The sequence below is a fragment of the Lissotriton helveticus genome, chromosome 11 (genome assembly GCF_964261635.1).
Source record: "Lissotriton helveticus chromosome 11, aLisHel1.1, whole genome shotgun sequence".
Taxonomy (NCBI): domain Eukaryota; kingdom Metazoa; phylum Chordata; class Amphibia; order Caudata; family Salamandridae; genus Lissotriton; species Lissotriton helveticus.
The window spans coordinates 466,427,572-466,439,845 of record NC_136072.1 but is presented as its reverse complement, the minus strand read 5'-3'; the positions used below and the strand labels follow the sequence as shown (position 1 = coordinate 466,439,845).

The 12,274-nt window shown below is 42.7% G+C and overlaps 1 protein-coding gene across 5 annotated transcripts in view; it reads right to left on the bottom strand.

The window, feature by feature from the left end:
- The window catches only part of DGKD (diacylglycerol kinase delta), a 977,235-nt gene that overhangs the window by 850,547 nt on the left and 114,414 nt on the right, over positions 1-12,274 (bottom strand). For all 5 annotated transcript variants that reach the window (XM_078666032.1, XM_078666033.1, XM_078666031.1 and 2 more), the window contains exon 5: positions 11,722-11,802. In XM_078666032.1, the coding sequence (XP_078522158.1) occupies positions 11,722-11,802 (81 nt within the window). The remainder of the gene's footprint in view (positions 1-11,721; positions 11,803-12,274) is intronic.

Sequence of the window (12,274 nt, the reverse complement as noted above, 5' to 3'; positions counted from 1 at the left end):
AAAGATCTGTGGTTTCAGCAGGAGAGAGTTCGCACTGCTGGAAGGTCTACTCCCTCCGGATAATTCTAGCTTTTGCGCTAGATAACTGGGGGTTTTGAAATGGAGGGCTTTGTGAGACAGGCTGGATATCTTTAGCTATATTCTTGCTTCGTAGGGATATCTTTAGCTATATTCTTGCTTCGTAGGGCAATCAGTTTAGGGGAGACTGGGCAAATGTGCGCATTTCTTTTGGTACCCGTAACCCACTTTCAATGAGGCCCTTAGTGGGGCCAAGGTATATTTGGGGAGGCCATAGAGAGTAGCCCTGCCATATTCTAGCCTCAGCAAAACAAGAGCTTGTACCACTTGCTTGAAGTCAGCTTGTGGGAGGAAAGGTTTGAGATTCCAGAGTATCCTCATCATTCTGTTTTAGAGGTGTTGAGCAGGAGATGGTTCTCGGTTAACCAGTTTTGAGTATTCATTAGGGTAGTGTTCAGTGAAATGAAGTTATCCGGGGAGGAGATTTTCCGATAGAGTTGCGTGTCATCCACATACATATGGAAGAGAATCTCAGTGGAATTTAGTGCATCAGCTAATGGTTCCAGGGACAAGTTGAAAAGTATGGGGGATAGGGCGAACCCTTGGGGGACCCCCATGTACACTGGTGATGGCTGGGAAAGAGAGTGGTTAGCCTTAACTCTTTGGGATCTGTGGTGGGGGAAGGAAGAGAACGATTGCAACACCAGACCAGAAAGGCCAATCCTGTGCTCCAAAATGAATAGGAAGTTGTCATGATTAACAGTGACAAAAGCAGATGAAAGGTCAAGGAGAATAAGGAGGCAAGATGCATTTTGGTCAAGCATTTTTAAAATGTCTTCCATAACGTGAGTGAGAGACGATTCGGTGCTGTGCCCACTCCGAAAGCCAGACTGATGTTGGTCCAGGAGATGGAAATTTTCGATGTGAGCACAGAGTTGAGATTGGACACATATTTCTAGCAGTTTGGCTAGAGTGGGGATGTTAGAGATAGGGCGGAAGTTGTTACGGTCAGCACTATCTGCGGTAGTTTTATTTTTTACGTAGGTGTACCCTGAGTTGCTTTTAGGCATTCCGGGATCGTGCCCTGTGACAGAGACGTGTTGACAATTTTTGTCCAGATGGGAGTGACGACATCCTTGATTTCTTTCACGAAGGAAGGTGGCACCGGGTCGCTGAAGTGATTAGATGGATTGATACTCTGAAGAACCTCATTTATGTTTCTTTCACTGAGGGGAGTAAAGGAGACCCAAGACGCATTGTTTTTGGTACTCAAGCAAGTCGGATCGCTCTTGTCTAATAGGGCCGAGAGGGGCGTAGACCCGTTGGATGGTAGTAGAGCCTTCCTGGAATCAATATCAATATTGATGAGTCTTGATTTCTCAGTAAAGAAGGCAACTATCTCATCGCATGCAGGTGAGCTGACTCCAGAGTCAGAGTGGTTTGGTGCTTCCACCGATTGTTGTTTAACCAGCTCGAAAAGTTTCTTTGTGCGATTAGCGCATGGATTAAGTTGGGATCTTGTCGGCTTTAGCGTTCTTGATTTCTTTGTTATAGGAGCTCCTTACTGATCTAAGGATTTTCAGCTGGCCTGAGGATGGTTTGGATCTTCAGGATCGTTCGATTGCCCTAAGGTTACGGCGTTCCGAGTTTAGGTTGCTGTTGAACCATGGTTTGGATATTTTTGATGAGGCATTTTTTTGTTGGAGTGGAGTAATGGAATCCATGATGCTAGAGATAGTAGAGTTGTAAATGTCAGTGAGGGCATGAATCTCCGACATGTCAACTTGGGAAGAGGGAGGTTAGATTTACAGTGGGTTGCTAGATAAGCTGTATTGATATCTCTGAGGCCCCTTTTCAAAATCTTCGATTTTGTTGGTTGAGCCTTCCTCAGAGACACCTCCATGTTAATATAAAAGGAGAAGCTGTGATGGTCAGACCAATCGCAAGGGGTAATGGTATCCATTGTGATGGTGACCTTTGGTGATGATGAGGTCCAGGATTTCTCCTTTATTATGAGTTGGCCGGTCACAATGTTGAAACAACTCGTGGTCACATAAGAAGGATTTGAGGCATGTAACATCTTGGTCATTGGGGTTAGACCAGTGAAGGTTGAAATCACCGAGGAAGATATGGGACATAACGGAATCGACATTGCCAGAGATGATTTCCATTAATTGTTCGATGAAGGGCAGATTGTTCCAAGGGGGGTGATAAAATGTGTGTAGTGTGCACACTGGAAGGTTGTTCCGCGAGATGTTGAGAAAGAGGTATTCGCATGAGGATGGTGTAGAAGACTCGGAGTGGGAGACCAAGAGTGTGCTCCAATGTATACAAGCTAGGCCACCGCCCAGCTTCAAAGCTCTGTCTAGACAAATTATGTCATGGGTAGAAGGCACTAGGAGGTCTAGGATAGGAGTGGAAGAGGGACTGAGCCAAGTTTCAGTGAGGATAATGATGTCTATCACATTGTATTGAATGAGGTCGAAGATATCAGAGGCATGTTTGCTGGCTAACCTGCGTTTGAGTAGTACTCATTTAAGTTGTACCGGTGTATGGGGGGGAGGGGGTCTGTAAATGTTCACGCTCATGAGGTCGTCATTGTTTATGACTCTAAGGTTGTGGGGGGTTCTCTGTTCGGGTTAGCGTGAAGTGCTTGAATTCGCCCTGGAGGAATCATGTTGGTGTCTGGTATAATCGAGTAAGAGGTGAGCAAGTCATTGATATCGTTAGAAGCGAGATCAGCCTTCGATCATCTTGGGCGATAGGGAGCGTTAGGTGGGGGTACGGTTTTAGAGATAGTGAGAGGGGAGAGCTGGTCAAGTCGAGTTCTAACGCTAGTGGGGGCTCTGGGCAGGTAATGAGAGGTTTCAGAGGGGGGAGTTGGTCATTGAGGACTTGTGTTGTTCCAAGATGCATTGATAAAAAGGTTGGTAAAAGTGAGAGGGTGGGAGGGTCATTGACCTGTGAATCAGGGACAGTCAAGTAAGGGTTGAGTGGGATTGGCTGATCATGGTCTGTGGAGGTCAATTGCCAAGACTCCGGTCTAGCCTGTGGCGTAGAAAGAGGGATGCATGAAGGGGGATCTTTACTTGAATGCAAGAGAGATATAGGAATTACCAGCCATAGTACCCCAGGATGTCCAGGGGCTGATACATTTATTTCATGAAGCCTTATAAAGCAAGAGAAAGGGTTTAAACAACTACAAGTATAGCCTTCGAAGGATTCAAATGTTATACTCATGCTCAAAGGGAGAATGATTAACTTTAACTGCTATTATGTCATTGTCTATGATGTGTAATTTGAACACAACGGCAGACAAAATGATGACGGGATCAGATAATACTCAATATTTAGAGTTAAAAGATAAAAAAAATAAACGAATCATAAATGTTTCTTGTAAGAGTGAACCTTCTTTTCAAAGACAGATATACAAAAAAGTATGTTGAGGTATGGGTATTAAATGTGCTGGGACGCAGGAATCAGTGGTAATTAGGTATTATTCTTAAACCACATAGAAAGGAGCCAGTGCTGGTTGTGAGAGAGTCCATGAGCAAAGATTGGATGGTCAAGCCTTTCTTGGAAACTTTCTCTGAGAAGCCGGAAACACTCAGGAAATTTTAGCACCGGATTAGCTTCAAGTTAAGGTGCAAATCCTGTAAAGCAGATGCTGAGGCGTGTGCCTTTGAATGTCAGAGCAGAGTTGAAATTTATGTTGGACAAAATGATTGAAGAAAGATTATAGAAGAAGCAGAGTCATCAAAAGTGGCCACAGTTCTGTCTAGAAAACCTGACAAAAAAAGGAAAGTATCATTTCAGCACAGAGCAATTCGGTCCTCCATACCATCTTCAGTCAAAGTTCTATATTTGGGCATCAAACCTAACCAATGCCGTGCTTGATGAACAGAGCAAACCGTAAGTGTGACAATGGGCAACCCTGCCTGGTGCCCTTGTAGATAGGAAATGGGGAAAATAGAACAATCACTTTAACCTTAGCCTGGGGTTGGGCATATAGGGGTCAGACAGGCCATGTAGTGGGGACCAAATCACAGTTACAGCACACCCGGGAAGAACCTACAATCTAAGGAGTCAGAAGTATTATCCAAGTCAATGAGCAGTAATTACGTTTATTGTTTGATTATTTAAACTCATGCAATGATTACTTATTACAAAAATCCATATATAATAAAACAGAGCTCTCCCTAGAGGGAGTCTAGGGCTGCGAGCTAATAGCGACCATTTACCTTTTGCTGGCATTATTGTGTGATTTAAACTGCTTTTTATGAACTTTTAAAATCTGTATCTGAATTCTTTGTGGGGGGTTTTAAATTTATTAATCAAGAGGGAATTTACTGCAGGCACACTGACACCCCTCCTCACGCTTCATATTCACTTCTCCTGCCTCACCCAGCCGATTTCTCTCACTCGGTGTAGGCGGCGGCGGGCGCCATCTTTGGTGTGGGCTGGGGCTGCGCTCTAGTCGCGCCGGCCTCCCGCCCTCCCAGACTATTTAGCAGGGCTATTTTTCGGCGCTCACTGCCTTTCAGAGCTCTCCCTAGAGGGAGTGTAGGGCTGCGAGCTAATAGCGACCATTTACCTTTTGCTGGCATTATTGTGTGATTTAAACTGCTTTTTATGAACTTTTAAAATCTGTATCTGAATTCTTTGTGGGGGCTTTTAAATTTATTAATCAAGAGGGAATTTACTGCAGGCACACTGACACCCCTCCTCACGCTTCATATTCACTTCTCCTGCCTCGCCCAGCCGATTTCTCTCACTCGGTGTAGGCGGCGGCGGGCGCCATCTTTGGTGTGGGCTGGGGCTGCGCTCTAGTCGCGCCGGCCTCCCACCCTCCTCACGTCCTATATAATTGACACCATGTCCAGACGGCGCAGCGGGCTGGCGCAGCGGGCGCGCGCCGAAGCCGCGCCTAAGCCAAGCCCGTCTGCGCCCGGACACGGCCCAGGGCCACAACCCCTGGTCCCCGACTGCGTTACTCTCCTCAGCAATTAAAAAAGCTGAACCATGGTAATGTACATCAAGACTGCATTTCTGTACCTCTTACCGCTGCGGTGGGCGCCTGTGCCCCCCCGTGCCCGGGGTGTAGCTACCAACTTCCACAATCCCATCTATCAGTCCAAGTAGACCCTAACTACATCCCGTTATATGCTCTGGATAACGCTTTCTCTCATAGCTGTCGAGCTGCGCTTATTAATACGCGCTCTCTTCCATCCCACAGTCTCCAGATTAGTGAGTTTATTCTCGCCCACGACCTGGATTTACTATTTGCCACTGAAACCTGGGCAGATGCCGGGTCAGGGCCGGATTTTTGTGCTGCAACCCCTGATGGATACAGTGTAGCCAGACATGACAGACCCATAGGAAGAGGTGGCGGACTCGCTATTATTTACAAGGATAAATACCGTACCACCTTTGATCCCATAAACTCCGCCAACTGTGAAGCAGCTACCTTTGCTATCAGCATCAATTCTAAACAAGCCTTGAAAGGAATCTTATTATATCGACCTCCTGGCCCCCGAAACCCCTTTCTCTCCACTTTTTCAGACTTTAATGATCATATTATAAGTTCTGATAAATATATGATACTGGGAGATTTCAACTTCTATTTGGAAAAGCAGGACAACCATGATACCATTCAACTTACTGCCGATCTCTCAAATTTGGGATTGCATCAATTGGTTAAGGGCATCACACATCAGGCAGGACATACCTTAGATGGTCTGTTCACTAATAATCCTGATATTTCTGTATTGGACATCATGCCTATCACGTGGTCAGACCATAGGGCCATTATATTTGAGTTACATATCCGGACTACAAATCTTCCTCCCCCCAGGCCACGAACCAGGATTGGGACTCGAGCCTGGAAGAACGCGGATATCCCTCATATGTTAGATTCCCTGACCTCTTCCTGCCCTCAGGGAGGAGATACTCCAGCACTATCAGCCTCCGAATTCCAGGATTGGATTCGGAGTGTCGCTGATCAAGTGGCCCCGGAGAAACTCACGAGACCTAATAGAGCATCTCCGTCGGCCGCTTGGTATACTGAAGATCTTAGACTTCATCGGCAACACTGCAGAAACCTAGAAAGGCGTTGGAGGAAAGTCTACTGCCCCATAGCCAAACAAACCTATAAAGATGCCCTCACAATATATAAAAAGGCGATTATTGCCCGAAAAACTGTCTTTTTCTCGGCACAAATAGAGAATGCCACAAATTCTGCTAGAGAGCTGTTCTCTGTCGTCACGACTCTGTCCACTCCCTCTACGGGACCGGGGGTCGAACCCTCACAGACCTTCTGCAATGATCTCTCCACATTCTTCACCACAAAGGTGGCTGATATATATTCCTCTTTCGAAGGGGATACCAGGACTAAACATAGAGTCTGTAATGAGGAAAAAGTAATTTCTGATCATAATCATGATCGCTTTCCCTGTTTTACGCCCACCACACAAGACAATATTATCAGACTCATTTCCACCACTAAGTCGGGCTCCCCTCTGGACCCTTGTCCTCCTTCCGTGATGGCAAAACTCACTGAAGTGATCTCGCGTCCACTCATGGAAATTTGCAACACTGCATTCCAGACAGGTCAATACCCCAGTCCTTGGAAGAAGGCTGTAATCAAACCCCTTTTGAAAAAACCTTCCCTGGACCCTACAGCTGTGGCCAGTTACAGACCCATTGCGTGTCTGCCCTTTCCTGCCAAAATATGCGAATCTCTGATGAACAAACAACTCTCAGAGTTCGTCGAGGCTCACCAACTCCTCGACGAAACGCAGTTTGGGTTCAGGAAAGGGCATGGAACGGAGACCGCCTTGATAAAGGCCTCAGATGAGATCAGGGCTATCATGGACCAGGGAGGGGCGGCTGTCCTGATCCTTCTGGATTTGTCTGCAGCCTTTGACACGGTCGACCATGGTATCCTGGTCGACCGTGTCACAGCCTTGGGGATAAATGGTATGGCCAGGGACCTTATTTCATCTTTCCTGGAAAACCGTACCCAGACAGTGAGGCTGGGAGATTTCTACTCCTCTATCTCTGCACTCCCCTGTGGAGTCCCACAGGGCTCCTCGCTAAGTCCTATGCTATTTAACATCTACGTAGCGGACTTAGCGAGGGTAATAAAGGCCCATGGGGTACGGCTCACATCCTACGCAGACGATACCCAGCTGGTTCTGGCAATCCATAGAGATGGCCCTATTGTGGCAGCCAACTTCCAGAGAGCCATGCTCGAGGTCAGCACTTGGATGGCCTCGAACTGTCTGAGGCTTAACTCGGATAAGACCGAGATCATGACTTTCGGTAGGCTCTCTCCTGAATGGTCTTCTATCTGGTGGCCTGAAAAGCTGGGCCCTCCACCTGTCCCAGTAGAAAAGGCCAGAAACCTGGGAGTGATTTTTGACAGTAAACTGTCTTTCGACCTCCACACAAACAAGGTTGTCTCTTCAGCATTCTTTATTTTGAAAAAAATTAAGAAACTTTTGCCTTACCTCCCTACCTCAGCTGGGAAGACCCTGGTCTCTACCTTAGTTTTCTCAAAAATAGACTATGGGAACGCTCTCTTTTTAAACACACAGAAGCGTGTCCTAATGAAGTTGCAGTCTATTCAGAATGCGGCTGCAAGGATTCTTCTTAACATTTCTCGTCGCAAGCCCACCACTCCTACCATTCGTCATCTCCACTGGCTGAGAGTCGAAAGCCGTATCAAATTTAAGGCCCTCTGCATTGCCTATAAGGCAGTACATGGCGTTGGACCCAGGTTCCTCACAGAAGCCTTTCAGCTATACACCCCCAAGAGGCAACTAAGATCGGCTAACATCTGTCTCCTCCCTGTACCGCGTACAAGAACTGCCACCTGGGGAGACAGACGTTTTCTGGTGGCCACTCCAAAACTTTGGAATCTCTTGCCATTGGCTATTAAAACTGCCCCGAACCTGATGAGCTTTCGCAGGCTCTTAAAAACATGGTTGTTCAACCAGTAAGTTAATGGCTGATTTCTAGTAGCTCACAAGCGCCGAGACACCTTAGGGTATTTGTTGCGCTATAAAAATTTCGAAAATAAATAAATAAATAAAAGATATATATTAAAAAATAGTACACTTAAGCCCAAACATATTATTAATTTTACAAATCTAAGTGTCCTCGTAAAAATACTGAGCTAATCATCATGATATGCTCTGATAAAACAAATTACAGGACTAACATCCTTCTTACCGATACCGGTATCTGAAAAAGTGCATTTAGTTTCTAGTATAGGTCCTTTAGGGATAGTTTTGCTAGTTTAGTTACAGGGTTTACTGGTGTTTAATCACAGGATTCCAGTTTCCTTCATGCCATTAATATGAATTTACCAAATGCAGAGTTAAGAACAATATCTGCTGATTTAAGACATCTTATAAGTGCTTGTCTGCAGGACAAACTCCGCAAATATTAAAATGGCTCTTTAGTAACCCCAAAAAATGCAAAGTAAATAGGTCATATTTTCCTCTCCTTTTTTGCATAATCGGCAGGGCATGGGTTTGTTGTGCGCAGCCATGGCATTGCGTGAGATGATCTTGGGAGAAGGCTAAATCGTGCTTTGATGTAAATGTTTTTTAGTTTTGTTGGCCAAGGAGTTTAGAGATAGGTTTTTGATTTGGAAGTTTTGTATTCCTTCAGAATTATCCATGCATGCAAGTCTTTTTTTGCAAGAGATTCTTTGTCCTTCAGCATCATTAATTATTTTGTTATTCTGTTAATGATTTTTTTTAAACTCTGGCGTATGGACACGTCCCGAATTGAGTGCGGCGAGTATTCATCTAAAGCTGTTTGCAAGTACTTCCAATACAGTAATTTTTTTATTTACTTGTATTTCTTGCCAACGCAATTAACACATTGTGGTTCAAGGTGTTGTTTTTATTCTTTTCCATTCCTTATGTATTGACCTTTCCTAGCAATGAGATGATTAGGTAACCTAAATTTTTACCTAATTTGGAATGGCGACGTGTTATTTGGAAGCCGGAAAAGAAATGTAAAGGTTTTAGTGATAACATTGTTTACGGTTATAGAATCCTTTCTGTAAGTCAATGAGCATCTTGCCTTCAGGGCTATCCAGGTTCACTCAGTGGGCCAGGGCAATTTGTGCTCGGCAAATACAGTGCAGGGTACTTTTATGAGGTATAAACCCACAATGGTCCTAGTACACCAGCGATGTTATCACCCTGAGCAATCTACAACCAAAGGAGAACAGGTCAGGCAAGCACTCTCTAGATTAATTAGTATTACACCATGTAGTCATCATCATTTTCAAATCATGATATGAATAAGGGAAATAATTTAGATAGTAATCATTCTTAGCTAATAAGCCAATAAATAGTTCATTTGTGGATTTCAAAATACGGATCCAAATACTGATGTTTGTATTCCAAATCATTTATTCCATAAACATTAAAAACAGGTATTATATTTTCCAGCATACACCGCCGACACGTGTTTCGTCTTTTTAAAAGACTTTTTCAAGGCTGGAAGTAAGAAAAAAACTACAATAAATATTCACCAATCTATTCACCCTATTCACCATTTCATAGGTGTAGAATCTACACAGGAGTGAATGACATTTTGAAATCACAAGTTAATAACCTAATGTTCTATTATCATTTACAGTGAGTATAGTTGACATCAGAAAGAATAGTGGTGAACAGGCGACACGTTATTATTGAGGTAACCCATGTATTTGTTCCAATATCACATAATCAGTGATTCTTTCTGATGTCAACTATACTCAATGTAAATGATATTAGAACATTAGGTTATTAACTTGTGATTTCAAAATGTCATTCACTCCTGTGTAGATTCTACACCTATGAAATGGTGAATATGGTGAATAGATAAATATATGAATAATGATTTGTATTTTCTTTGTCCTTTTCTTCTGTGGTTTTTCTATTAATCAATGTTTTCTGTTAAATAATGTTATATGTCGGCATCTCCTTTTTAAAATTTGTATATAATTATGAGATGTGTATAATATGATTATGTATTGGTGAACATTTATTGTAGTTTTTTCTTACTTCCAGCCTTGAAAAAGTCTTTTAAAAAGACGAAACACGTGTCGGCGGTGTATGCTGGAAAATATAATACCTGTTTTTAATGTTTATGGAATAAATGATTTGGAATACAAACATCAGTATTTGGATCCGTATTTTGAAATCCACAATCCACAAATGAACTATTTATTGGCTTATTAGCTAAGAATGATTACTATCTAAATTATTTCCCTTATTCATATCATGATTTGAAAATGATGACTACATGGTGTAATACTAATTAATCTAGAGAGTGCTTGCCTGACCTGTTCTCCTTTGGCTCTTGATACTAGCTTGGACATTTTTCTTGCTATTTTTGACACCCCTGGTGGTGGGTGTGAATCAGGAAAGCAGTGCACCTTGTTGGCTAATACTAAGATCATTACACTAGTAACTTTACACGTTGAATTGTTTTCAGTTTGAGTTATATTTACGTTATGTGCGGACGTTCTCTCTTTTGAGAGACACTACCACCATATCTTGTATATAACCCTGAGCAATCTATTTGCCAGGACCATAGCGTGGAGTTCAATATCCACATTTATGAGGAAGATAGGACGGTATGATGCACATTTGTCCTAAGGACTCCCCTGTTTTGGAAAGACCACTATAGACTAAGTCTTACCTATCAGATGCCTGCATGCTTTCAATTTCTTTAGCATATTTACTTCGTCTTTTGATAACAAAAAAGTCTGAGATATGTTGGGGAACAAGATGATAGAGTGATAATACAAGGGTTCTGAGTCCCTAGCAATGTTCTTCTGGTCTTTTTTGATTTTACTTTTTAAAAAAAGTATCAGGTCTTCTTTGCAGTGCTGATGGATCTGTGTATTTATACGTAGTGAATGGCTCCAACTGGCGTCTTTTTCTCTAAACAAGTAATTTCTAATTTACACCATTTCAAACATCAAATGTAAAAACAATCTACAGATATATCTGATGGAGTAAGCAAGAATCCCCTGGACAGACCAACATCCCAAAATGCTCAACACTATCCAATGTGTAAGTAATGTCTTAGAAGTATATTTGGCAGGCAACTGCCTCCATTGATTACAAATAAAACAATAGCAACACAGGCTGCTCCTTTTCTTGATAAAAATAAAACACAACAGCTTTTGTGACTTTCACTTTATGTTGCCATTCTTCTGCCCCAGAGACAGTATATGAAGAAGAGGGGAGTAGGAAAAAGGTTAACTAGACATATGTAGTTACTGATATGGAACTCTGAAAGTACTTTTGAAATGAGAGTTTAATTATAAGTAGTGCTAAATTATGTAAGAAGCTGAAGCAGCTAACTCACCTGCTGTAACATTAGGCTAGCAATTAAGAAGACTGCTTTGTAAGTATGGATAGTGCGCTGCCTTGCACTTTTGGCTTCCTGTCTGACTGGTACCTGAATTCACCACCACGCACTGTCTCCTACCGGATCAGGAGAAAGATATCTGCATAATGTGGCTGACAGGGATTGATTACCCAATTCTACCAGGTTCAGATTTGCTTCTACATCATTCTAGTTTTTGATATATTGATTGTGATAATTATATGGAGTTTGGCTGCCTTCTTAAGTTATGGCAAAAGTCAGGCAAACAGCAACTTTGCATGAAAACGAAAGTCTTACTGTGAAACTGTTGTTGACATTCTTCGTGCTGGACTCTGCGACGCTGGCATCGGTAAGGTCCACTTCATCAAAAATAATGGACTGAAAACACAAAAAGAAAAGCAATTGAAACACAGACCAATCCTGCTTTGTAACTGCTGAACTTTCACGCAAAGTAAACTAGCAGAACTAGTGCATCCTCGAGACATCAGATCAGACCTCATACCATGACTTCTCTCCAGCTTTCTCAGGCTCCACTTTTATATTTGTATATTTGATTTAAATTTCTACATTCATCTCCTCAGTTAAAATAAACAGTATGCACCTTTTATTCTTTACAACACTTAGATACATGAAACACCTCCTATGAGGGCTTCCTGCCACTTTAGTGGAACATTTCAACATTGATTTATGTATGCTTATCAAATGGTGAGCTCAAGTTGTAATTACACTGTAGGTAAAATCTAGTGTCTCACTCATTAGGTGCAAGCCTTACATTTTAAAGCTCAGTTTAACTCTAATCCAGTCTCAAGATTGGTCATGTTTGGTTTAAAACCTCAAACTTGAAATCCTA